We start from the raw sequence: 27,668 nt of genomic DNA, 5'->3' as shown, positions 1-27,668 counted from the left end.
ATAGGATTGAGGTCAGGGCTTTGTGATGGCCAGTCCAATACCTTGACTTTGTTGTCCTTAAATTTGGAAGTATGCTTGCGGTCATTGTCCATTTGGAAGACCCATTTGCGACCAAGCTTTAACTTCCTGACTTATTTTTGTTTCATCAGACCAGAGGACATTTCTCCAAAAAGTACGATCTTTGTCCCCATGTGCAGTTGCAAACCGTAGTCTGGATATTCATGGCGGTTTTGGAGCAGTGCCTTCTTCCTTGTTGAGTGGCCTTTCAGTTTATGTCGATATAGGACTTGTTTTACTGTGAATATAGATACTTTTGTACCTGTTTCCTCCAGCATCTTCACAAGGTCCTTTGCTGTTTTTATGGGATTGTTTTGCGCATTTCCAACCAAGGTACATTCATCTCTAGGAGACAGAACGCATCTCCTTCCTGAGCGGTATGACGGCTGCGTGGTCCCATGGTGTTTATACTTGTGTAATATCTGACCTCCTCCCTAAAGACTGTCTCATCGTCATCGATGATCAGGCCTACCGTTGTTGTGTCATCTGCAAATTTAATGATGGTGTTGGAGTAGTGCGCGGCCATGCAGTCGTGGGTGAACAGGGAATACAGAAGGCGACTGAACACAGACCCCTGAGATGCCCCCTTGTTGAGGGCCTGCGTGGCAGATGTATTGTTGCCCACCCTCACCACCTGGGGGCGACCATCAGGAAGTCCAGGATTCAATTGCAGAGGGAGGTGTTCAGCACCAGAGTCCTTAGCTTAGTGATGATCTTGGAGGGCACTATGGTGCTGAACGCTGAGCTGTAGTCAATGAGTGCAATAGAGATTGTGGATCCGTTGGGGCGGTATGCAAATTGGAGTGGGTCCAGGGTTTCTGGGATGATGGCGTTGATGTGAGTCATGACCAGCCTTTCAAAGCTACAAATGTGAGCACTACGGGGCTATAGTCATTTAGACAGGTTACCTTGCCGTTATTGGACACATGGACTATCGTGGTTTGCTTGAAACATGTAGGTATAACAGACTGGGTCAGGAAGAGGTTGAAAATGTCAGTGAAGACACTTGCCAGGTGGCCAGCATGCTCTGAGTACGCATCCTGGTTATCCATTTGTAACTTTTCTCACATCGGCTACAGAGAGCGTGATCATACAGTCATCCATAACAGCTGGTGCTGTCACACATGGTTGAGTGTTGCTAGCCTTGAAGCGAGCATAGAAGGCATTTAACTCGTCTGGTAGGCTCATGTCACATGGCAGCTCTCGGCTGGATTTCCCTTTGTAATCTGTGATAGTTAGCAAGCCCTGCCACATCAGATGAGCGTCAAAGCCAGTGTAGTAGGATTCGATCTTAGTCCAATATTGATGCTTTGCCTGTTTGATAGTTTGTCAGAGGGCGTAACTGGATTTCTTATAAGCGCCTGGATTAGTGTCCCGCTCCTTGAAAGCGGCAGCTCTAGCCTTTAGCACAGTGCAGATGTTGCCTGTAGTCCATGGCATCTGGTTGCGATATGTACAGTACCGGTCAAAAGTTTGGACACACCCACTTTTCTACATTGTACAGTAGAATAATAGTGAAGACATCAAAACTATGAAATAACACATATGGAATCATGTAATAATCATGTAATCATGTAGTAGTGTTAAACAAATCCAAATATATTTTATATTTTAGATCCTTCAAAGTAGCCATCATTACTTTAAGACATGAAGGTCAGTCAATCCAGAAAATTGCAAGAACTTTAAAAGTTTCTTCAAGTTCAGTTGCAAAAACCATCAAGCGCTATGATGAAACTGGCTCTCATGAGGACCGCCACAGGAAAAGAAGACTCAGAGTCACCTCTGCTGCAGAGGATAAGTTCATTGGAGTTAACTGCACCTCAGATTGCAGCCCAAATAAATGCTTCGTAGTGTTCAACAGACACATCTCAACATCAACTGTTCAGAGGAGACTGCGTGAATCAGGGCTTCATGGTGGAATTGCTGCAAAGAAACCACTATTAAAGGGCACCAATAAGAAGAAGAGACTTGCTTGGGCCAAGAAACACCTTTGGTCTGATGATTCCAATCTTGAGACTTTTGGTTCCAATCGCCGTGTCTTTGTGAGACGCAGAGTAGATGAACGGATGATGCTTTGCTGGTGACACTGTCAGTGATTTATTTAGAATTCAAGGCACACTTAACCAGCATGGCTACCACAGCATTCTGCAGCGATACGACATCCCATCTGGTTTGCACTTAGTGGGAGTATCATTTGTTTTTCAACAGGACAATGACCCAAAACACAACTCCAGGCTGTGTAAGGGCTATTTGACCAAGGAGAGTGATGGAGTGATGCATCAGATGACCTGTCCTCCGCAATCACCCGACCTCAGAGTGAAGGAAAAGCAGCCAACAGGTGCTCAACATATGTGGGAACTCCTTCAAGACAGTTGGGAAAGCATTCCTCATGAAGCTAGTTTCGAGAATTCCTAGAATGTGAAAAGCTGTCATCATCGCAAAGGGTGGCTACTTTGAAGGATCTAAAATATGAAATATATTTTAATTTGTTTAACCCTTCTTTTGTTACTACATGATTCCATATGTGTTATTTCATAGTTTTGATGCCTTCACTATTCTGGGACTGGGACTGTACGTACAGTCCCTGTGGGTACGACATCGTCAATGCACTTATTAATGAAGCAGGTGACTGATGTGGTAAAGTCCTCAATGCCATTCCAGTCTGTTCCAGCAAAACAGTCCTGTAGTTTGGCATCCGCTTCATTGGACCACTTCTGTATTGTGCGCATCACTGGTACTTCTTGTTAAACTTTTTGCTTGTAAGCAGAAATACGGAGGACAGAGTTATGTTCAGATTTGCCAAATGGAGGGTGAGGGAGAGAGGTTACGTTACATTAGGCTACCACTGTAATAGAGGTTGTGTAATAAAATACACACAGAATGGTGTCCATCTTGATCGTATTTGACCGGTTTAGTATGATATATTACGTTTGTCTGCTTTAGTAAGATATGCTACGTTCGACTGCTTTAGGATGATATCCTACGTTACGTTAGGGTTAAGATTTGTGTTAAGGTTAGGTTTAGGAGTAAGGTTAAGGTTAGAGTTAGGGTTAAGGGAAGGGTTAGCAAACATGCTAAGTAGCTAAAAAAGTAGTAAGTAGTTAGCTAGAATTCTAAAGTTGTCAGTGAGGAGCTTTGAACACACAACCGCTGTGCTGCTAGACGTTCACGTTATACACCCTACCAACCACTCTCCTTTCATTGTTGCCTGAAGTAAACTAGTATCCAAACACATTTGAGTGTCCCTGATTTAGTAAAATATTATGTTTTAAAATATTAAAATATAATACTTCCTGCACCAAACTTTATATTGTATTTCCAGGCACTAGCATTTCTCCCCATCCTAAAATCGGTTTAGACATTATTATTTTGCCCCCTGCCTAAGTATATAGAGAAATATGGTGTCTCCTATTGCCCTGCAAGAGGTGTTCACTAATGTATCCCTTAAACAATGTAAACTATGCTTTGGTGCTATTATTGCGCACATAATTTCTATTTGCCACAAAATTGTAAAACAATGTAACTGGGAATCAAAATGGCCCATACTCCAATATTTCACAATAATTGCTTGCGATCTGGAGTGTGGCCTTTTGCATCCCCTCTATGGGCCAGATGTGGAATCTGTACCCTTACAGATATCACGGACATAATGGTTTGAGAACATTCCAAGATTTGAAAGATAGAAACACATTATCAGGCATCTCCTTTCTTCTATATTTACAATATAAGTCAGCTTTGCTGGCCTATGGAGTCCCTTGGGAAACCCAACTACCAAACCATTCAATTAATAAATAAATGATCTAAGTTCCCAAAAGGAATGATCTCTATAATATATAAACAACTTTTGGAAAGCTAATATTCTGAGCTAGCCATTAAAACAGTTTGGCCCACAGATCTAATTGCAACTGAACAACCCTTTAACTGGAACTGAACATGGAAAAATATGACCTTGGCATTCCGTAATCCCAACCATAAATTTATACATTTTAAGTGTGTTCACAGACTGTATTTAACACCAAGGAGACTTTTTTCCAATGAAATTGGACCCGACTCTTAACTGTTCTCTTTGTCCCCTAAGGTTTCCCAGCCAAAACATTTTGGAACAGTTTTGTGAATATTTGACAACATTTGGTGAAGTTTTTGTTAGTTTTGGTTTTCGGCAAAGGTTTTTTTGGTTGTTCGTGCACACTGCATTTTTTCTCGAGGCAAGCTGAAGTCAGTAGCTGAAGTCAGTAGCTGAAGTCAGTAGCTGAAGTCAGTAGCTGAAGTCAGTAGCTGAAGTCAGTAGCTGAAGTCTGTAGCTGAAGTCTGTAGCTGAAGTCTGTAGCTGAAGTCTGTAGCTGAAGTCTGTAGCTGAAGTCTGTAGCTGAAGTCAGTAGCTGAAGTCAGTAGCTGAAGTCTTACAACCCTTCATCATTGATTCGGCTCTCGAGTGGTGCAGCGGTCTAAGACACTGCATTTCAGTGCAAAAGATGTCACTACAGTCCCTGGTTCAAATCCAGGCTGTGTCACATCTGGCTATGATGGGGAGTCCTATAGGGTGGAGCACAATTGCCCCAGTGTTGTCCTTGTTTGGCTGGGGTAGGCTGTCATTGTAAATAAGAATTTGTTCTTAACTGACTTGCTTAGTTAAAGAAAATTGTCACAGAGCTCTGTGTAGGATGGGGTGAAATGCTAGTGTCTGGAAATACAAATTAAAGTTTGGTATGGATAGTATTATATTTGAATATCTTAAAACATACAATATTTTACTAAACCTGGGACACTCACATTAGTATGATATGTTACAGTAGGGATTCTTCAATGACTACTTTTGTTTCAAAGTAGATTTGTTTAAGACTATCAAGAATGACTCTGTGTGACCCTGATTTAGCCCACTGCAGAAAAATATGAAATGCTTCTGGGGAAAGGTTACAAAATTAATTTAGAATTTATATATTGAATGATTTCCATCTATTATGTTACATAATGAATATCTCAATCAATCAGAGATGATTATTCCTGGCAGGCAGAACCGCCGCACTCTTTCCCATTTAACCAGGGGATACAGTTACTGTTAGAAGTTATACCATCAGAATTATCAACAGTGAGAATGAATGGTGCTAACCAAGGAACAATTGAGGCCTGGACAAATATACCTGACTCTGTAAAGAACAATTTCAGATAAAGCCCCACACATACAAACCAATTATACACAGTGGTGTAGTGGAGGATATACGCTGTATACCCACTTATTTCTCAGTGGCAATTGTCTATACTCACTTCTTAATAATCACTGATACATACAGTGTATTCTGAAAGCATTCAGACAACTTGACATTTTCCACATTTTGATACGTTACAGTCTTATTCTGAAATGGATGAAATTGTTTTTTTTACAAAAACTTAAACCGGAAATATCACATTTACATAAGTATTCAGACCCTTTACTTAGCACTTTGTTTAATCACCTTTGGCAGTGATTACAGCTTTGAATCTTCTTGGGTATGATGCTACAAGCTTGGCACACATGCATTTAGCGAGTTTCTCTGTCAGATTGGATGGTGAGTGTTGCTGCACAGCTATTTTCAGGTCTTTCCAGAGATGTTAGATCGGGATCAAGTCCGGGCCAAAGAGTTCAATCTTGGTTTCATCAGACCAGAGAATCTTCTTTCTCATGGTCTGAGAGTCCTTTAGGTGCCTTTAAGCAAACTCCAAGCGGACTGTCATGTGCCTTTTACTGAGGATTGGCATCCATCTGGCCACTCTACCATAAAGGCCTGATTGGTGGAGTGCTGCAGAGATGGTTGTCCTTCTGGAAGGTTCTCCCATTTCCACAGAGGAACTCTGGAGCTCTGTCAGAGTGATCACCGGGTTCTTGGTCACCTCCCTGACCAAGGCCCCGATTGCTCAGTTTGGCCAGGTGGCCAGCTCTAGGAAGAGTCTTGGTGGTTCCAATGTTTTGGTACCTTTCCCCAGATTTGTGCCTCGACACAATCCTGTCTTGGAGCTCTACGGACAATTCCTTAGACCTCATGGCTTGGTTTTTTTCTCTGACATGCACTGTCATCTGTGGGACCTTATATAGACAGGTGTGTGCCTTTCCAAATCATGTCCAATCAATTGAATTTACCACAGGTGGATTCCAATCAGGTTGAAGAAACATCTCAAGGATGATCAATCGCATTGTGTTCCTGTTTCATCTGGAGAAGAAGATGTATGTTTTTCCTTGGGAGATTTTCATTGATTATGTTGGAGTGTTTGTGTTGACCAAATGCCCTCAATAGAGAACTGTGTTCAATCAAGAAAAGCTACTCCTGACACGTTTATTCCACCTTCCAGCTTTAGATTACTTGGTCCGCTCACATTACGTAAATAAGGTATGTCTGTTTTTTGTTTTTAATACATTTGCAAACATAAAAGAAAAACTGTTTTCACTTTGTATTGTGTGTATTGTGTGTAATTTTATACATTTTATAATAGGGCTCTAACGTAACAAAATGTGGAAAAAGCCAAGGGGTCTGAATATTTTCCGGAGACACTTGAACAAATCATAATATATTTTTTAAACACTTTTGCTGCTGCTCCAGTTTCAACTGTTCTGCTTGCGGCTATGGAACCCTGACCTGTTCACTGTGATTACTATTATTCGACCATGCTGGTCATTTATGAACATTTGAACATCTTGGCCATGTTCTGTTATAATCTCCACCCGGCACAGCCAGAGGAGGACTGGCCACCCCTCATAGCCTGGTTCCTCTCTAGGTTTCTTCCTAGGTTTTGGCCTTTCTAGGGAGTTTTTCCTAGCCACCGTGCTTCTACACCTGCATTTCTTGCTGTTTGGGGTTTTAGGCTGGGTTTCTATACAGCACTTTGATATATCAGCTGATGTAAGAAGGGCTATATAAATACATTTTATTTGATGTTTTGGTTACTACATGATTCTATCATATGTGTTTTTTCATAGTTCTGATGTCTTCACTATTATTCTACAATGTAGAAAATAGTAAATATAAAGAAAAACCCATGAGTGAGTAGGTGTGTCCAAACTTTTGTCTGGTACTATATATATAATACGTTTTGTTCTGAGACCAGGCTGGGATTCACTGAGGCAAATCATAGGTCAGGATACATTCGATATCTGCCTATGACATACTATAGGGCTCATTGTACAGTATGTGGATACAATATTGAGACACAGGACTGTGTCTATATATTCAGTTTCTCACCAGAGGTATATTCACTAACCAAATGGAAGCAGATGGCCATAATAGGGAGGGACCAATCTGAACTTGTTCAATAAGAGACGCTCATTTTCGTTGCCAAGAAACATTTTCTGTTGCAAACCATTTTGCTACGGTGTGCACTAATGAATACACACAGATTTTTGAGCGGTATTAGCATGGTATTAAGTTGTCAAAATGCAGCTGAGTTTGTTGTTTTAAGCATCAAAGTGGATATGAACAAGTCACATGAATATTTAACAAGTGATGCAGCAAAAAAAACTCTAAATATAAATCTCAGCATGGGAGATTAGCGAATTTTCCTGTTTTTCCAGAGACTGTGACTCAAGAGCTAAGTACTGCAGGATAAATGGAGCTGGGAGATTTGTTGTCTTCCCTGCCCTAAATGCCTCATCATTTGCCTCTACTAAAAGTCCAGCTCCAGTATTTATAGTGAGATAAAATGAATGGAATCAATCCCCTCGTCCCTAAGCTGTGAGGACCTGCCAACAGTCCCAGCCCTATAGGGATGACGGAAGTGTGTGTGTGTGTGTGTGTGTGCCTAAGCCATCCTCCATAAACTGCAACCCTCCAAAGGGTAGTGCTACCAAGAACAGTTTTAATCAGATGAACCTTTAACATCTTAAGAACTGTTTTTGCAAGAAAGGGTTCTTTTGTGATTCTTTGGAAGGCAAAACTGATTATTTGGAAGGCAAGAAGGGTTCTAGATAGAGCCATATGTAATATTTCCCAGCATGCTCTATTGCAGGGAGATTTTCAGAATTGTTTGTTTCACTGTAATATCTGTTTTTGCATGTAATTGATGGTTGATGCATTTAATGCGACACAAAGATAAATAACATACCGTTTTCTAAACTAATCCAATCTGTTAGTAATTGGATTTATTTCACCCGTTTGAGGTAGTCTCAGTATTCAATCTTCCCTACCCTGGCAGTCATTCTGAATGCAGGTTACGGGTGATTAACAAATGCACTTGTTGGATATCCTAACCTGGTTGGATTCCAATAGGAATTCCAATCCATTTGATTTGACATCACATTGCAAGCCAGCATAATTCGACTTGCAGGCCTGAAGTGGCCTGTTAACCAAGGGATTCTCAGTAGAACTCTTTATAGAGTGTTCTAGGTAGAACCATATACAAAGGGTTCTTTAAAGAACCCTACATAGGGAGTTCTAAAAAAACAATTTCTCTATAAACTGCAAAGGGTTCTGCCCAGCCCCTTAAAAGGGTTCCCCTATTGGGACAAACCGAAGAACCATGTATGGTTCTACTTACCATAGCCCAGAGAGAGCAGGAGGGCCGTCAGCAGAGCCTGCAGTCCACAGACAGGGACCACCGCACCCAGCATCCTGGACCTGAGAGAGAGAGAGATCTTTCGAATTATAATCACTCAAGTTGCCGATATGTTTGCATGTACACTCTCTTTCTCCTTCCCTTAGCATTCCAACTAGAGTGGAGACAGGAGGAGACAGCTGAGAGGTGGACAGGAGGCATAGCCATTAGAATCCCATCACCAACAGGCCCTCCTAGTGACAAATCAGACAGAAGTGATTTCTGTGGTTTGAAATCACCTCCTGGCCCTACATCAGGGGAGGGCACTGACAATGTAGCCAACTTTACATTCTCCCTACAATCAAAGACTGATTTCTGCCTAGAACAGCCCAGTCAGTAGGTCTACAATACAGTCTGATTACCAATCAGGTGGATAATATATTTGTATCGAAGAATGTGTTATTATTTGGCAACCCATCAGCTTACTCTGATTCCTATAACAAAATAAAGTATGTTTTCACTCTTCTACATCAAAACAGCTGAGCAACACAACACAGTAAGCAAATACAACATGATTGAAGCCTATGTTCCCATGGCAATTGTTACACATGGCATATTTGACTTTTGCACTAAGCACACACAACATCAAAGATGCAGGAATTCTTGGATCTAGTGAGGGTGGAGGCAGCTGGTATGTGAGAGAGAGCCTAGTGTTTATATTCGTTTATTGGAAAATGCAGCTTTTCTGTGTCACTGGGAAGGTGAAAAACAGCCTCACGGGTTGACACCTTACATTTGGAAATATAATGCTACAGAACGTGTCATCCTTGCCACGTTAGATTGCTTATTTTCTTTCAATAATTGTTTTTCTTTCACTCATTTTTCAATAAGAATACAAACAAATGTGTGTCCAGATTTCTCTATTGAAGCTTATGTCAAATGTAAGTGATTAGCTTTTTTTAGTTTTTTATGTATAAAAGTACAGACTCAGAGCTTCAAAATGGTATGTTGTAGTTGGAGGAAACCTAGGAACGTTATGCTGGGAAAGTTGAAAAACTTGTTATCCTACTTAAAAGACAAGTAGGGGAAAAATATCTGTTCGAAATATTTTTATGAAGGTTTCACACTGACTAGAGAACTATTGTTTGTTTACGCCCATTCAGCATTGTTTGCACAATCTTAAGCCTTAGCCTCACCCCACCCACACATGTAAACGCATGTGAGTCAGCACGGCATTGTCCTCCAGAAAGTAGGTCTCCCTCATAAACTCAGCTAAATTTACAGAAGCAATGTTTTTGAGAGCTGTAGCAACACTTTTGCAGTTGCCCATAGCTGTATCTCTCCAAAAATCTGAGATATATAAATCTATATACTGACCAGGGAGGAGCCCGTTCAGATATATACAGACCAATCAGGACTCATCTCTCAGCATGTCCAACTGTTCCATTATCTCATCCAATCATGACTACCCAGGAAAGATGTTGTCTTTCTCCCTATATAGCTCAGTGCTTGCTCCTTGGCTCAACTAGGCTGATAATTAAAAATGTGTATTCATATTTACTGATCCAATACAAGTTTGTAATTAAGCCACATGGAAGTTCACATGTTCAAGAAGGCATTTCAGACAAAAATAAACATTCGCAAATGGCCCTACTGTGAAGTAGGAACCAGCAGCAGACTCTGTAACTCATCACATTTCCTAATGAAGAAAAGTGAGGTCCTAATCTCAATCTTGATAGAAGAATCATGAAAACCCTATGAGAAATATGCCTTAAATTCAAGTCGAATCAAATCAACTTTTATTTGTCACATGCGCCAAATACAACAGGTGAAATGCTTACTTAACCAACAATGTAGTTCAAGTTAAGAAAATATTTACTGAATAAAAGAAAGGTTTTTATTTTTTAAATAACACAAGAAAATGACATAACATTAACAAGGCTATATACAGGGGGTACCTGTACCGAGTCAATGTGTGGGGGTACAGGTTAGTCAAGGCAATTTGTAAAATGACTATGCATAGATAATAAACAGTGAGCAGCAGCAGTGTAAAAATAAAGGAGGGGGCCATTTGGTGAATTGTTCAGCTTGGGGGTAGAGCCTTTTGGTCCTAGATTTGGTGCTCCGGTAGCCCTTGCCATGCGGTAGCAGAGAGAACAGCCTATGACTTTGGTGACTGTAGTCTTTGACAATTTTTTGGGCCTTCCCAAATTTTTTGACAATTTTTTAGACACTGCCTAGTACATAGGTGGATGGCAGGAAGCTTGGCCCCAGTGATGTACTGGACCGTATGCACTACTCTCTGTAGCGCAGTTGCCATACCAGGCGGTGGTGATGCAACCAGCTCTTGATGGTGCAGTTGTAGAACTTTTTGAGGATCTGGGGATCCGCGCCAAATCTTTTCAGTATCCTTCAGGGCAAAAGGTGTTGTTGTGCCCTCTTCACAACTGTCTTGGTGTGTTTGGACCATGATAGTTTGTTGGTGATGTGGACACCAAGGAACTTGAAACTCTCGACCTGCTCCACTTCAGCCCCATCAATGTTAATGGGGGCCTGCTCGGCCCTCCTCTTCCTATATTCCACGATCAGCTACTTTGTCTTGCTCACACTGAGGGAGAGGTTGTTGTCCTGGCACCACACTGCCAGGTCTGACCTCCTCCCTATAGGCTGTCTCATTGCTGTCGGTGATCAGGCTCACTGTTGAATACAACTTTACTAATCCCCCCCAGGGACACCATTGTCAGAGCACAAGCACACTTTTACATCAATTCTCCACATTTTACAGCATAAAGAGATAAGCAACCAGCTTTCCAACCATGTACAGTATGTGTTTGCCCGGCTCAACTAAAATAAACCCTGACCTGTTACAGTATAACAAAGGGTTAACACCTGTCCAGTCCAGATAGTAGGGTCCAGTGTGTGTTGAGTGGAAACTAAATTCCAGTGAGATGTCAGTCCCTGGTTGGAGGACAGAGAAACCCTGTGTATAAATAATGGATGTGGCAGCTCTGAAGATACGACGTCCAGCCCGGCGCGGCGGCCAAGGGGCGAGGGTACCAGAGATGGGACACAGATAGCTGGTGTCCATTACAGCCACGCTATTCGCTCAGACTGTCTCAAAGGCAATCAAGGACAAACACAGACAGCCCAGCCAGGCTATTCTCTAGGGGAGGAATATAGATGGGACCATTTAGGCATGCTTTATCCCTCCTAAATATTACAGGAACAAGAGAACAATGCTTGAATGCTGCCCAAATGATGATGTGATATCATGCTAGAGGCAGGACTTTTTCCCGATCACGTGATCTGACCAGGGAAAACTTCTGGCTCCAGTAATAGCCTCCGGCCTTGTCACACCCTGATCTGTTTCACCTGTCCTCGTTATTTTTTCCACCCCCTCCAGGTGTCACTTGTTTTCCCCAGTGTATGTATCCCTGTGTTTTCTGTCTCTCTGTGCCAGTGTATGTATCCCTGTGTTTCCTGTCTCTCTGTGCCAGTGTATGTATCCCTGTGTTTCCTGTCTCTCCGTGCCAGTGTATGTATCCCTGTGTTTCCTGTCTCTCTGTGCCAGTGTATGTATCCCTGTGTTTCCTGTCTCTCTGTGCCAGTGTATGTATCCCTGTGTTTTCTGTCTCTCTGTGCCAGTGTATGTATCCCTGTGTTTCCTGTCTCTCTGTGCCAGTGTATTTATCCCTGTGTTTCCTGTCTCTCTGTGCCAGTTCGTCTTGTATGTCCAAGCCTACCAGCAGTTTTTCCTGTTTCCCTGCTTTGCCTTTTTCCATTTTCTAGTCCTCCCGGTTTTGACCCTTGCCTGTTCTGGACTCTGTACTCGCCTACCTGACCGTTCTGCCTGCCCTGACCTCCAGCCTGTCTGCCACTCTGTAACTCTGATCTGGTTATGACCTTTTGCCTGTCCATGACCATTCTCTTGCCTATTCCCTTTGGATTTATTAAACATCTTATACTCCAACCACCTGCCTCCTGTGTCTGCATTTGGGTCTCGTCTAGTGTCATGATAGGCCTACAGTATTTCCTGGTTATGAAAATTCAGAACCCTAATTATTAGGCTCCTTAGTACCATGCTAGGAGTGCGGGAAGAATGCCAAGTGAATTCCTTGCTAACGAAGCCTAGAAAATATAATATTCCCAACTTGTATCCCCAAAGGCTCCTCATGACACACAGACCCACTTCAGTTCAATCACAGATCAATACAGTCTCTTCAGAGCACCATAGCCCTTTCTCTTTCTTTCAATACTAAGAAAGCCTTCTATTCATGTGTGTTTTATTGGGCTAAGTCATAACGTTATGTTGGCTCTGACCTTGCTGCATCATCAATACAAAACAAAGCATTTTGGGGGGGGGGGGGGGGGGGGGGGGTTCCCCACCTCAAGGGCAAAACATTTTAGTGGCCCCCCTCTTGACGATGGCGGAAATAAACATTTTAGTTTTAAAGTTAATCTCCTGCAATACTACACATTTTGCCATGGGGCGTAGTTTATAACACATTTCATGCAATTCTAATCAATTTGCCATGGGGCAGAGACAAACACTTGCAGTTTTACAGCTAATTTCCTGCAATTCTACCCATTTTGGCATGACTTATGCCATGTTAATATGATATCTGAGTGAGAGTGACTAACGAAATCAATGGAGGCCCCCTGGAGGTCAGGGCTCCTGGGCACGTGCCCTGGTTTCCCATTCGGTATTCGGCCATGATTACTACAAGTTTAGATAGCTGTCTTGACTAGTTTAGCAATCTTTTTGGTTTAGCTGACATGGCTCATTGAGTGAATGTCAGTGACTGACATACAAGAGACAAACAAATGTAGAAACTACACCTTGGATATTCTACTTTTCAAACCCCAAATGAGTTCCCCCTTTTTTCATGTTGCTTATGCCCAGGGCCCGGCCCTCCTTGCCACTATCTTGAGACATTTTCTTTGCATCTCCAACTGGTGATCTCTCTCTCTCTCTCTCTCTCTCTCTTTCTCTCAGCAATTATTCTTCTTGTCTTCGACCTCTATGCTACCAGCATGACTCAGGAGTATGTCTTTAACTGTATTTTCGAGTTGGAGCCAAGCTGTGAGTGTCCTTTCAAATACCAACTCTCTCAGCTCAGCTGGCTTGCCAGACTGGACGTCACCTCAACGCCAACATGAACCTGCTCCTGTATGGACATCTGCATACATTTCTCAGTCAGTCACAACACACATGGGCGCACACACACAGACGCACGTGCGCACATGCATACAGAAACCTGTACACACAGCCACACATTCAGTGCATTTGGAAAGTATTCAGACCCCTTGACTTTTTCCACATTTTGTTATGTTACAGCCTTATTCTAAAATTGATTCAATACATTTTTTCCTCATCAATCTACACACAATACCCCATGATGACAAAGCGATAACAGGTTTTTAGACATTTTTGCAAATGTATTAAACATTTTTTTAAACAAAATACCTTGTTTACATAAGTATTCAAATCCTTTGCCATGATACTCGAAATTGACCTCAGCTGCATCCTGTTTCCATTGATCATCCTTGAGCTGTATCAACAACTTCATTGGAGTCCATCTCTGGAGAGACCTGAAAATAGCTGTGCATCGATATTCCCCATCCAACCTGACAGAAGAATGGGAGAAACTCCCCAAATACAGATGTGCCAAACTGGTAGCGTCATACCAACAAAGACTCAAGGCTGCAATCACTGCCAAAGGTGCTTCAATAAAGTACTGAGTAAAGGGTCTGAATACTTATTTACATGTGATATATCAGCTTTTTTATTTATACATTTACAAAGATTTCTAAAAACTTGTTTTTGCCTTGTCATTATGGGGTATTGTGTCTAGATTGATGAAGGGGGAAAAAAACAATTTAATACATTTTAGAATAAGGCTGTAACTTCACAAAATGTGGAAAAAGTCAAAGGGTCTGAATACTTTCCGAATGCACTGTAGCCAGAAAGTCTATATACAGTGCCATACATTTACATTTGAGTCATTTAGCAGGTCTTATCCAAAGCGACTTACAGGAGGAATTAGGGTTAAGTGCCTTGCTCAAGGGCACATCGACAGATTTTTCACCTAATCGACTCAGGGATTCGAACCAGTTACTGGACCAACACTCTTAACCGCTACTGCTACTTGCCACTAGGCTACCTACCACTATCGCTACCGCTACCTGCCACTAGGCTACCTAGCGCTATCGCTACCACTACCTGCCACTAGGCTACCTACCTTTATCGCTACCGCTACCTGCCGCTAGGCTACCTACCGCTACCTGCCCCTACCTGCCGCTAGGCTACCTACCACTACCACTACCTGCCTCTACCGCTACATGTCGCTAGGCTGCCTACCACTAACGCTACCTGCCTCTACCGCTACCTGCCACTAGGCTACCTGCCTCCACCTGCAGCTACCGCTACCTGCCTCTACCGCTACCTGTCGCTAGGCTGCCTACCACTAACGCTACCTGCATCTACCACTACCTGCCGCAAGGTTACCTACCACTAACGCTACCTGCCGCTACCTGTCGCTAGGCTGCCTACCACTAACTCTACCTGTGTCTACCGCTACCTGCCATAAGGTTACCTACCACTACCGCTACCTTGCGCTAGGCTACCTACCACTAACGCTACCTGCCTCTACCACTACCTGTCGCTAGGCTACCTACCACCTCCACTACCTGCCACTACTGCTACCTGTCGTTAGGCTACCTACCTCCTCTCAGTGCCTTTCACAATCATAACCCGTTTCAGAATAGACATACTTTACAGACTTAGCGTTGCTACTACCATTATTGGTCACATACACATGGTTAGCAGATGTTATTGCAAGTGTAGCGAAATGCTTGAGACCAGAACAGGTGTGTACTCTCCTGTACCACCCACTGAGACAGTGTCCCATACTGAGAAGACTCAGGGAAGTCACTGGGGGCCTCACTAGATCTCTACACAGTCTCCACTGCTTCATCCCAGCTGGTTGGAAGCTCTGCTCAGCCTGACTGTTCTCTCCATGCTGTCCCACCCAGACGGCAGGGAGAGAGGGAAGGAGGGAGGGAAGGAGGCTTCCATATGCTGTTACGATCAGGCAGGAGTTCATGCTGTCCCTCTATGGAGCCTCTTTCTATCCTTCTCTCTGTCAACTTTCTTCCCTTTTTCCACAAGTTCTCTATCATTCTTTCTGTCTACCCTATTTATTCCCTTCCTCCCTCCTTTCTATCCCCCATGGCGTCTCCCTTTCTCTATCTGCTCCCTCCATCCTTTCTATCCCTCCATGGAGTCTCCCTCTCTATCTGCTCCTTCCATCCTTTCTATCCCTCCATGGAGTCTCCCTTTCTCTATCTGTTCCCTCTATCCTTTCTATCCCTCCATGGAGTCTCCCTTTCTCTATCTGCTCCCTCCATCCTTTCTATCCCCCCATGGAGTCTCCCTTTCTCTATCCCTCCATGGAGTCTCCCTTTCTCTATCTGCTCCCTCTATCCTTTCTATCCCTCCATGGAGTCTCCCTTTCTCTATCTGCTCCCTCCATCCTTTCTATCCCCCCATGGAGTCTCCCTTTCTCTATCCCTCCATGGAGTCTCCCTTTCTCTATCTGCTCCCTCCATCCTTTCTATCCCTCCATGGAGTCTCCCTTTCTCTATCTGCTCCCTCCATCCTTTCTATCCCTCCATGGAGTCTCCCTTTCTCTATCTGCTCCCTCCATCCTTTCTATCCCCCCATGGAGTCTCCCTTTCTCTATCTGCTCCCTCCATCCTTTTTATCCCCCCATGGAGTCTCCCTTTCTCTATCTGCTCCCTCCATCCTGTCTATCCCTCCATGGAGTCTCCCTTTCTCTATCTGCTCCCTCCATCCTTTCTATCCCTCCATGGAGTCTCCCTTTCTCTATCTGCTCCCTCCATCCTTTCTATCCCTCCATGGAGTCTCCCTTTCTCTATCTTCTCCCTCCATCCTTTCTATCCCTCCATGGAGTCTCCCTTTCTCTATCTGCTCCCTCCATCCTTTCTATCCCTCCATGGAGTCTCCCTTTCTCTATCTGCTCCCTCTATCCTTTCTATCCCTCCATGGAGTCTCCCTTTCTCTATCTGCTCCAACCCTCCTTTCTATCCCTCCATGTAGTCTCCCTCTCTCTGTCTGCTTCCTCTCCTTTCTTCCGTGCCATCGTGCGTTATGAACCAGGCTCATTAATCACTCACTCCCCTGTCACTCCATCAGCTCACACTGTCATTGTCCCTGCAGCAGTCAGTCATTCAGTCACACACACACACACAAACACACATGGATGCACGGACGCAGGCACCCACTCGCACACAGACCAACGCACGCATGCACACACACACAATGCCATTTTCATTTGGGACTCAGACCCATCAACAGCTCTGTAGGTGACAGATTAGAAATTAGGTGACAAAATACACCACCGTTCAAAAGTTTGGCGTCACTTAGAAATGCCCTTGTTTTTAAAAGAAAAGCATTTTTGTCCATTCATTCAAATCACATCAAATTGATCAGAAATACAGTGTAGACATTGTTAATGTTGTAATGACTACTGCAGCTGGAAATGGCAGATGTTTAATAGAATATCTACCTAGGCGTACATAGTCCCATTATCAGCAACCATCACTCCTGTGTTCCATTGGCACGTTGTGTTAGCTAATCCAAGTTGATCATTTTAAAAGGCTAATTGATCATTAGAAAACCCTTTTGCAATTATGTTATCACAGCTGGAAACTGTTGTTCTGATTAAAGAAGCAATAAAACTGGCCTTCTTTAGACCAGTTGAGTATCTGGAGCATCAGCATTTGTGGGTTCGATTACAGGCTCAAAATGGCCAGAAACATGGGACTTTCCTCATAAACTCGTCAGTCTATTCTTGTTCCCACATGGTTGCTGATAATGGGCCTCTGTACGCCGATGTAGATATTCCATTAAAAATCATCCGTTTCCAGCTACAATAGTCATTTACAACATTAACAATGTCTACACTGTATTTATGATCAATTTGATGTCATTTTAACGGACCAAAATGTGTATTTTCTTTAAAAAACAAGGACATTTCTAAGTGACCCCAAACATTTGAACGGTAGTGTACATTTGCAGGAACCATATTGCTGAACTTCCATATTGTATAGTAAATGTTCTCTTTATTATACTATATAAGCAGGACAAAGTTGGCCTTTAATGAGCTGCTTCTCCCTCCTCAATTGGTTGTGTTTTCCCTTGGTGAGTTTTTGTTTTGATGCATAATGATAAAAGCATCCAGATGAAAACAATGCTGAGACCGCAGAGCCATAAGCTAACTTATAAAACCTGAATGAGGAGAGAACACAGCTCTCCAACAGGAAGAAAGGAGATCATGCGTTTTCTGGGGCACAACAAATACAATGTCTGTCTGTGATGCAGTACATTCAGATGTGTCTGTGGTGCAGTACATTCAGATGTGTCTGTGGTGCAGTACATTCAGGTGTCTCTCTGTTGTGCAGTACATTCATATGTGTCTGTTGTGCAGTATATTCAGATGTCTCTCTGTGGTGCAGTACATTCAGACGTGTCTGTGGTGCAGTACATTCAGATGTCTCTCTGTGGTGCAGTACATTCAGATGTGTCTGTGGTGCAGTACATTCAGATGTCTCTCTGTGGTGCAGTACATTCAGATGTGTCTGTGGTGCAGTACATGCAGATGTCTGTCTGTGGTGACATACATTCAGATGTGTCTGTGGTGCAGTACATGCAGATGTCTGTCTGTGGTGACATACATTCAGATGGCCCATTGGCATGCCATTTGGTTGAGCGCTCTAACTCTAGCTAGCTAGCATCCATGCTAGCATCCACGCAAAAATCCATGCTAGCATCCAGCGCTCTGACTACCTAGCTAGCATCCACACTAGCATCCACACAAATGCCAAGCCGGAGCGGATGAGTGCAAGTTGAATCTTGAGCAGCCATACATTTTCCCAATGTGGCGCCTGGCCTGTATGTGTACTATATGAGAGCCCGTAGCTGGCCTGTATGTGTACTATATGAGAGCCCGTAGCTGGCCTGTATGTGTACTATATGAGAGCCCGTAGCTGGCCTGTATGTGTACTATATGAGAGCCCGTAGCTGGCCTGTGGGTCTCCCTCCACCAGTCTGGCTCTGCATCATCATCGCAGCCTACCATCTGCTCTCACACACGGGCATACAAAAACACACATGCATAAATTAAAGTGCAGGCACATCCCACCATGATTGAGGCTGAAGGCTCAGTTCATAAAAGGAGGATTATTGGCGTTTCAACAGCGTTGAATGATAATGAAGTCAATGCCAACCTGCTGTATGGGCATGTGAATGTCGGCGTGTGTGTGAATGCATGTGCATTTGTGTGTGAGTGTGTTTTATGTATGGGTGTGTGAATGTCGGCGTGTGTGTGAATGCATGTGCATGCGTGTGTTCTTTGTGTGTGAGTGTGTTTTATGTATGGGTGTGTGTGCGGGAGCCTATTTGTCCCTGTGAGTGTTTGCATGAGTGTTTCTCAGTGAACATGCAGTAGTGTGCCCTTGTTCCCTATATGAGTGAGGGATTGTTTATGTTGACATGAAAAGATGCAGGAGATGGGCTATTCGTGGGATGAAAGGATGGATTGAGGGAGGGAGGGAGGGAGGGAAGGAGGCTGTGTGCCACATTAACGCTAAACTCCTGAAAGGCCCTGTCAATTACACTGGAGTGCTCCTCACGGGCCCTCTCTCTCTCTCTCTCTCTCTCTCTCTCTCTCTCTCTCTCTCTCTCTCTCTCTCTCTCTCTCTCTCTCTCTCTCTCTCTCTCTCTCTCTCTCTCTCTCTCTCTCTCTCTCTCTCTCTCTCTCTCTCTCTCTCTCTCTCTCTCTCCTCTCTCTCTCTTCTCTCTCTCTCTCTCTCTCTCTCTCTCTCTCTCTCTCTCTCTCCTCTCTCTTCTCTCTCTCTCTCTCTCTCTCTCTCTCTCTCTCTCTCTCTCTCTCTCTCTCTCTCTCTCTCTCTCTCTCTCTCTCTCTCTCTCTCTCTCTCTCTCTCTCTCTCTCTCTCTCTCTCTCTCTCTCTCCTCTCTCTCTCTCTCTCGCCGATTGCATCTAATGTGCCTGGATGTGACCAGGGCAGCAGGGAATGCAGAGTGTGTTTATTTCCCCAGCATTCAAGTGTGTATTTATACTATATGTTTTTTCCTCTCTCCTGATGATGCTACCGACAACACAAAAGGTTGGATGTATTCTCGCATCATGGCCAAGCGCTGGGCCGTGAAAGAGACAAGAGGGAACGTATTGGAGAGGATTTCTCCATGCAGAGCCGAGCCTGCCCAGGACTGTGTGAAAGCATATTACTTCCACCTCAAAGAAACAGTGTCTCCCTCTGCCCTCTCTCTCCTATTCAGATGAGCAACCTACCAATGAAATGAACCTGGCTGGCAGTCAGGGCTTGGCTGGAGGTGGAATATCTCTCCTCTTTAAGAGGAAAATAACATATTGCTCCAATTTGGCATCCAACAGGAGTGGCGTGGTCCTGATTTTAAACGAGGGAAAGAGAGAGAGAGAGAGAGGGTGGAGAGAGAGCTAAAAAGGGGAAAGAGTGATCGACGCTCGGTGGCCACTTTAAAATGTGGCAAATGTTTAACTTGTTCTTGAGCACATCAAGGTCTCCTTGCCTGCTGTCTACAAGAGGAATGTAAATTTGGGCTGAAAGTAAAGTATTTTGAACATTTTTCAGCACAGCGTCGGACACAAGCAGGCTGTGACTGACAGGGCTTCTTTAGGGAAAGCCTAGCCGTTAAGTGCACTGGGCCAGTAACCGAAAGGTCGCTGGTTCAAGTCCTAAGCCGACTAAGTAAAAGGGTTAGGGTTGAGCAAGGCACTTAACCCTAATTGCTCCTGTAAATCTCTCTGGATAAGAGCATCTGCTAAATTACTGAAATGTTTACATTTTAAATTTATATAAATGTGAGTCCTGTTCTGTTTGCTGTTGCCTTACCTAACCAACCCATCACTGTAACCTTGGTGTTAGATCAATACTTGACAATCCTGGAGGATGAGGAGGAGGAAGAGGAGGGGCAGAGCTTAGCTATGGCATGCTGAGCCCAAGTAGCTTCTGAAGCAATGGCATGGCTGGCGCAGCGACCATACACACACACACACAGAACCTCCCTCACCAACCCCCAACCTTTGCAGCAATGGCAGTCACAGAAACCCCATTCATCCAAAGAGTAGGAATAAAACTCCATCACTGTGACAGTGACTGAGCCTAAACCCTCCCCAAACTCCCTGAGGCATTTACACCTGCAGGGAGCTGTCACAGACAGTGTCACCCCCAGTATGTTACCCATGGGTTTAACAGAGCGGGCCCAGGACCCTGGACCTTGTTTAGGGAAACATCCCCCACCACAACAAACGTCTCAGATGCAGCGCACCGCAACCGCCGTGCAGAGACCATGTCGTCACTTCATTATTGGCCGAGGTCTGGGCAGAGTAGGGAGGCCATATTTCACATACAGTAACTCTCTCTGGATTGCTCTCTCTCTCTCTCTCTCTCTCTCTCTCTCTCTCTCTCTCTCTCTCTCTCTCTCTCTCTCTCTCTCTCTCTCTCTCTCTCTCTCTCTCTCTCTCTCTCTCTCTCTCTCTTCTCTCTCTCTCTCATACGACCTACTCTCTTTCTCCCTCATCCACCATTCCCCCTCTCTCTCGTTCTCTTTTCCTCCATCCCTCTCTCCCAGCAGTCCCAGTAGATAGGGACACAGGCAGGCAGCAGGCATGCAGGCAGCAGGCAGACAGGCAGCAGGCAGACAGGCAGACAGGCAGCAGGCAGACAGGCAGCAGGCAGACAGGCAGCAGGCAGGCAGGCAGGCAGACGGGATAATTCCAGTGGCTTCTGCCTGCCGGCTGTTAAGACTCAGTTAATCAAAGTTACTACGGGCTACAGGCCGCTGATTCACGTTTCAGTAACATGCGCTCCAATATGCTGCTGAGATAAACTCTTACATATCAACACCAGAGGATTATATTGTGTTCCCAACTTCTCAAGTGAAGACTGGGGGGACTTTTAAGATATTCATTATGGTGTAAACCCCACTCTAAGACACACACCCCCACACACACACACACACACACTCAAATCAGTCACAGTCATTTGAAGACGCCAACCCCAAAAAATAATAATAATTTAAGTACTTATTTTCTGTGTATTTGAGTATTTTGCTATAAATAGCACACTATTTGAAAGTATTTTCTAAATGTATTTCCAAATAAATAATTTCAAATACCAAACAGACCTGGTTCAAATGCATGGGAGTATGTAAGTACAGTGTATTTGAGTGCTTTCAAATCTGAAAGTGTATTTCCAAATACAGTCCAATATTCAACTACTGGTGTTTTCAAATGAAAAATATCCAAATACTTACTTCCAAATTACTTTGAAATTAGTTAAAATACCCTATATAGTATTTAAACCGAGGTCTGGTTGCCACACATACAGAACGGATAATATGTCATCACCCAGGATTCCTCAGTCAGTAACACAGCCCATGTCTCCCCTGTGTGAACTAGATAACTTTGATATCTGTGCGTTATTAGGAACAACAATGAACAATTAGCTCCAGTACACCATCCCTCAGCACTGCTCAGCACTCCCCACAATGTGAAAGGGAGGTTAATTAACAAACGATAGGAGCTGTCTGTCTGCTGTTTAGGAAGCTCTCTAATCCATTCCCTGAGTTGAACACACACACACACACACAAGCAGGAGAGAGACTGTGGGGAGTCGCTTGGAGAGAGTTTGTGAAGGAGACTCTCCTAGTCCATCATGGTGCTGTGGTGTGTGTGTGTGTGTGTGTGTGTGTGTGTGTGTGTGTGTGTGTGTGTGTGTGTGTGTGTGTGTGTGTGTGTGTGTGTGTGTGTGTGTGTGTGTGTGTGTGTGTGTGTGTGTGTGTGTGTGCTGTTGGTTTGTGCCCGTAGCAGTGTTTTAATGAGGCTTAACTCTCCCACTGTGGGAGTCAGGGGATCTACTTTTTACCTTGTCTCCACAGCTGAAGGCAGCTTTTGTTTTAATCATGCCATAAATTACAATACCGTCTGAGATGATGCAAGAATGGTGACAAATGGATGCAGGGACTATGGAAAATAAGTTGGTAGGGGGTTAGGGGTTGTCAATAGAGCTTAGCTGGACGTTCTGGGCTTCACACAGATGCTTACAGGCACTCACACACACACACACACACACAGACAAACAAACACACCAGTTGTGATCGCAGAACCTATTCTGTCCCACGCCATTTCATCCAATCACTTTATGAAATTAAAGCCCAAGACCGTCAGTCACTCCGCACACTGTGAAGCATATGCTGCCTCTGGAGATATCGCTGCGTCCCCAATTAAACACACACACACACACACACACACATACACCCAAACCGCATTGGGGAAATTTGCCCACTGTTATAGGGACCAGGATGTCTGCATCACAATCACAGCACCTGAGACATATAGAGGAGCCCTGTGTCCCCACCACACACACAAACACACACCCTCTCAATCCACACACACCCAAAGCCCATCAGAGCCAGAGGGACGTAGACAGACAGAGACAGCCAGATGGACAGGCTGCCTGGACTAGCTACTGAGGCCCCCTGACAGTCATACAAACACAATAATGATCCAGTCAGATAAGGACCACATGTGTCCTGTCCTCAGCAGCACATAAGAGCTTGACTGACAACTGCTAAACGGTCTGCATGGAGCAGGTTGCACTTTGCCTCTAATGATTTAATGAACACAATGTCCCATCAACTCAAAGCCAATGTGAAGATTTTGGCAGATATTTCAATCAATTACTCTGTTATGTACAACAAAATGTCAATCCAAGTTAATGTATGTGTTATATTTAATTCATCAGTGAAATATATATATTTTTTCTGAGTTGAATTCATTCTCCATTGACTGGGAAATAAGGACAATAAGATCCAGAGAGATGGTGGTAAGGAAATAAGAAATCAATATGGAGAGGTAAGAATGGATAGACCGGAGAGAGAGAGAGAGAGAGAGAGAGAGAGAGAGAGAATCTTAACAAAGGCGGAACCATAAAGAAGGGATTGTGGGCATGTGAAGCAGTGAAGCAGAGAGAAGAGAATGTAGGATATGGTAGAGGGGGTGAGACTTCCAGTCTTCCAGTCAGACGTGAGCGAAATGACACATCAAACAGAGACACGCTCACAATAGTTGAGATGAGCTTTGGAAGAGAAATGTGACAGATAGACAGAGAAGAGAAAGAGGGAGAGTGATAAAGAAAGAGAGTGAAAGTTGGGGAGAGGCGAAGAGAGGATCAAAGAGAGATATGTTGAGTTGAAAAGAGAGTGTGAAAGTTAGAAATGTAGCGAAAGAAAGTGTGTGTGTGTGTGTGTGTGTGTGAGGGAGGGAGGGAGACAAACACAGGAAGTCAAACTCTTTCACCTGAGGTTCAGTACAGTACTCAGAATCACTAAGAAAAGCTTGTCTGAGCTCAGCCTGGGTGGTTGTTTTAAAGTGTGTCTGCTTATTAAATAATCACACTTAGACCAGCTAATGAGTCATGAAAGCCTGCAGATGTTTCTGGATCCTGTTAGAAGGAGAGAGGTGACAGGGGTAGATGAGTGTTGTTTGGGAGGTGTCAGAGGAGAGAAGGAGAGAGGGAAGGAAAGAGTGAAAGAACTAGAGGGGGAAAGAAATGTGTGAGAGACAGATAACGAGAGAGAGTGGGAGAGGAGAGAGCAGGAGGGAGGGAGATTAAGAGAGAAGGTGAGGGAGGATGAGTTACAGAAAGAGAGAAAAATAAGAAAGAGAGAGAGAAAGAGATTGTAGAGAAAATGACAAAGAAAGAGAAACACTGGGAGTGCAATGTAAAGGTTTTGGCTCGGTGATGGTCTCTCTGTTGTCTGAAATAGATACAGAATGAGATCCCCTGGCCCTATTGATTCAGAGGCACAGACTCGTTTGGAAAATAAGAATGGATGGCTTCTCCTTTTGGTCAGCGTTCATGTATTTATCTGTGGCCCTCGCTGCCAGGCAGAGAGGGACATCTCCCAACTTTCAAATGGGTTGAGGTCAGAAAACTAATTTCACAGAGAAAGCTACAGGTAGATTTGGCCTTTTAAAGATGCACTCTGCCATTTCCTGGTTGATAAAATTCTAAAAGTTCACCTAATTTCCGTTTATGTGACAAAACAAGCAAGTGCAGTGCAGAGAATCATTGTACCATCTAAACCGCTGTGAAATATATTTTCCATAACCAAATATATTGTATTTTCAGCTATTTGAAGCTGGTGGACTGAACCGAAAGTAAAAGACGCAGAAACTAAACTTAAACACGGGAAGCATGGAAATAGATCTACCACTTCTTAACAATTGCTTTCAATGAGAATGACAGATCTATAACTCATATTTCTATGTGAATTTGGTCGGATCGTCCCAAAAGTGACATATTGCAGCTTTAAGTGAGTGTGGGAAAGGATGACAGGTATGGGTCATGTTAACTGCAGTAGGACCAAGATTCAAAATACCTGGTGATTCACAACATCTTTTTCATGAAGTTCTCCCTCTGCTGTGGTTCTGTGGTTGGTTATGTGCAATACGCATACAATAAGCCACCAGAGCAATCGAATAAAAAGCATTTGGGTTACAAAATCGGCAACTGGTATTTCTCTATCAAACATGTGAATGTTCAAAGTACTCTTTATGACAGTCTGATTGCTCATAGTAATTCCTTACTATCATTAACACCATCAATGTCCATAGTATCATTCTGAAAAAAGGGAAACATTGAATATGGCAAATAAATCCATAGAATCAACAGGGATTTCTGTCATATTTTTCTCTGCTCTCTTCCTCTCCCAGAGTAATGCTCCAGATATCACAGTACAGTATTACCCATCCTTTCTCCCTCATCCCTCTTTCCTTCCCTCGCTCCCTCCTCTCTCCTTTACCACCCCCGTCTTGTAAGCTACACAGGCTCCCGGGTAATTGCATTTCAACAGACAGTTCAAACGATGGCATGAAATAATTAGTGACCAAACTGATGCAATCTCCGGCATGTTGATCATCTAGCCAGCCCTGCTGTGGCCTCAGGGAGAGGTACTGTAGGTGCTGGTGGGATAAAGTGGATCCTCTATAGGTTTATACTGAACACAAGCCTGGTACACGACACACTGCACGGTTACTATATTCTATGGCGATGCAGGGAGAGATAGGTGCGTGGCAGATGATAGTGCAGTCTGTGGTAAATGTATACTGTATAGGCTGCACACATGACGCATGCACACCCCACAGACACACCCCACAGACACACCCCACAGACACACCCCACAGACACACTCCACAGGATAACGAGCCTAAATGATATGGATCTGCATTGATTCTGCCGCTCTGTTTGCACCTGGACGAATGAACAGAGGCAGCGCATCTTCCTGACTCCGAGGCAGGCCACTTGGATCAGCGGCGCCCAGGCATGTTTCTACCAGTAATTGGCTTTAAATTATCTGACTACTACTGTCTGTACCACACAGAGCCGTGATGGAGGCAAAGTGTCATAGGATCTGGCTGACTGACTGATGCTCATCTGGAAACCATTGTTCTGCTGTGCCGAAGCTACTCTGACAGCTCAGTTCCTACCATAGCCAGGTGTTCAAATGGCAAGATTTTGGTGGGCATACTTGATGGTAACATGGAATGGAATTGTGTACCTGCAATTAATATTCTGGGTCCTTACATGCATTTGGAAAGTATTCAGACACCTTGACTTTTTCCACATTTTGTTATGTTACAACCTTAACCTAAAATGGATTAAATTGTTTGTTTTCCTCATCAATCTACACACAATACCCCGTAATGACAAAGCAAAAACAGATTTAAAAAAAACGTGAAATATCACATTAACATAAGTATTCAGACCCTTTACTCAGTACTTTGTTGAAGCACCTTTGGCAGCGATTACAGCCTGGAGTCTTGGTTATAACGCTACAAGCTTGGCACACCTGTATTGGAGTTTTTCCCATTCTTCTCTGCAGATCCTCTCAAGCGCTGTCAGATCAGGTTTAAGTCCGGACTCTGGCTGGGCAACTCAAGGACATTCAGAGACTTGTCCCGAAGCCACTCCTGCGTTGTCTTTGCTGTGTGCTTAGGGTCGTTGTCCTGTTGGAAGGAGAACCTTCACCCCATTCTGATGTTCTGAGCAGGTTTTGGAGCAGGTTTTCATCAAGGAACTCTCTCTACTTTGCTCTGTTCATCTTTCCCTCTCCCAGTCACTGCCACTGAAAAACATCCCCACAGCATGATGCTGCCACCACCATGCTTCACCTTATTGATGGTGTCAGGTTTCCTCCAGACGTGATGCTTGGCATTCAGACCAAAGAGTTCAATCTTGGTTTCATCAGACCAGAGAATCTTGTTTCTCATGGTCTGAGAATCCTTTAGGTGCCTTTTGGCAAAATTCAAGCGGGCTGTCTGAGGAGTTGCTTCCATTTGGCCACTCTTTGGCCTGATTGGTGGAGTGCTGCAGAGATGGTTGTCCTTCTAGAAGGTTCTCCTATCTTCACAGAGGACCTCAGAAGTTCTGTCAGAGTGACCATCAGGTTCTTAGTCACCTCCCTGACCAAGGCCCCTCTCCCCTGATTGCTCAGTTTGGCCAGGAGGCCAGCTCTAGGAAGAATCTTGGTTGTTCCAAACTTCTTCCATTTAAGAATGATGGAGGCCACTGTGTTCTTGGGGACCTTCAAATGCTGCAGACATTTTTTGGTACCCTTCCCCAGATCTGTGCCTCGAGCTCTACTTACCATTCCTTCAACCTCATGGCTTGGTTTTTGCTCTGACATGCACTGTCAACTGTGGGACCTTATATAGACAGGTGTATGCCTTTCCAAATCATGTCCAATCAATTGAATTTACCACAGGTGGACTCCCATCAAGTTACAGAAACATCTTAAGGATGATCAATGGAAACAGGATGCACCTGAGCTCAATTTCAAGTCTCACAGCAAAGGACATGAATACTTATGCCAATAAGCTATTTTTTTTTTTAAATGACATACATTTGCAGAAATGTCTAAAAACCTGTTATCGCTTTGTTCTTATGGGGTATTGTGTGTAGATTGA

The 27,668-nt window shown here is 43.9% G+C and overlaps 1 protein-coding gene across 1 annotated transcript in view; it reads right to left on the bottom strand.

The window, feature by feature from the left end:
• ncanb (neurocan b) overlaps positions 1–27,668 on the bottom strand; it is a 167,750-nt gene that overhangs the window by 124,996 nt on the left and 15,086 nt on the right. Inside the window, exon 2 of the mRNA XM_031786172.1 lies at positions 8,557–8,636. Within this exon, the coding sequence (XP_031642032.1) occupies positions 8,557–8,629 (73 nt within the window). The 5' untranslated portion in view covers positions 8,630–8,636. The remainder of the gene's footprint in view (positions 1–8,556; positions 8,637–27,668) is intronic.

Source organism: Oncorhynchus kisutch, linkage group LG13, assembly GCF_002021735.2.
Source record: "Oncorhynchus kisutch isolate 150728-3 linkage group LG13, Okis_V2, whole genome shotgun sequence".
In the NCBI taxonomy this organism is placed as follows: Eukaryota; Metazoa; Chordata; class Actinopteri; order Salmoniformes; family Salmonidae; genus Oncorhynchus; species Oncorhynchus kisutch.
The sequence above is the reverse complement of the archived record's forward strand: the minus strand, read 5'-3'. Positions and strand labels throughout refer to the sequence as shown.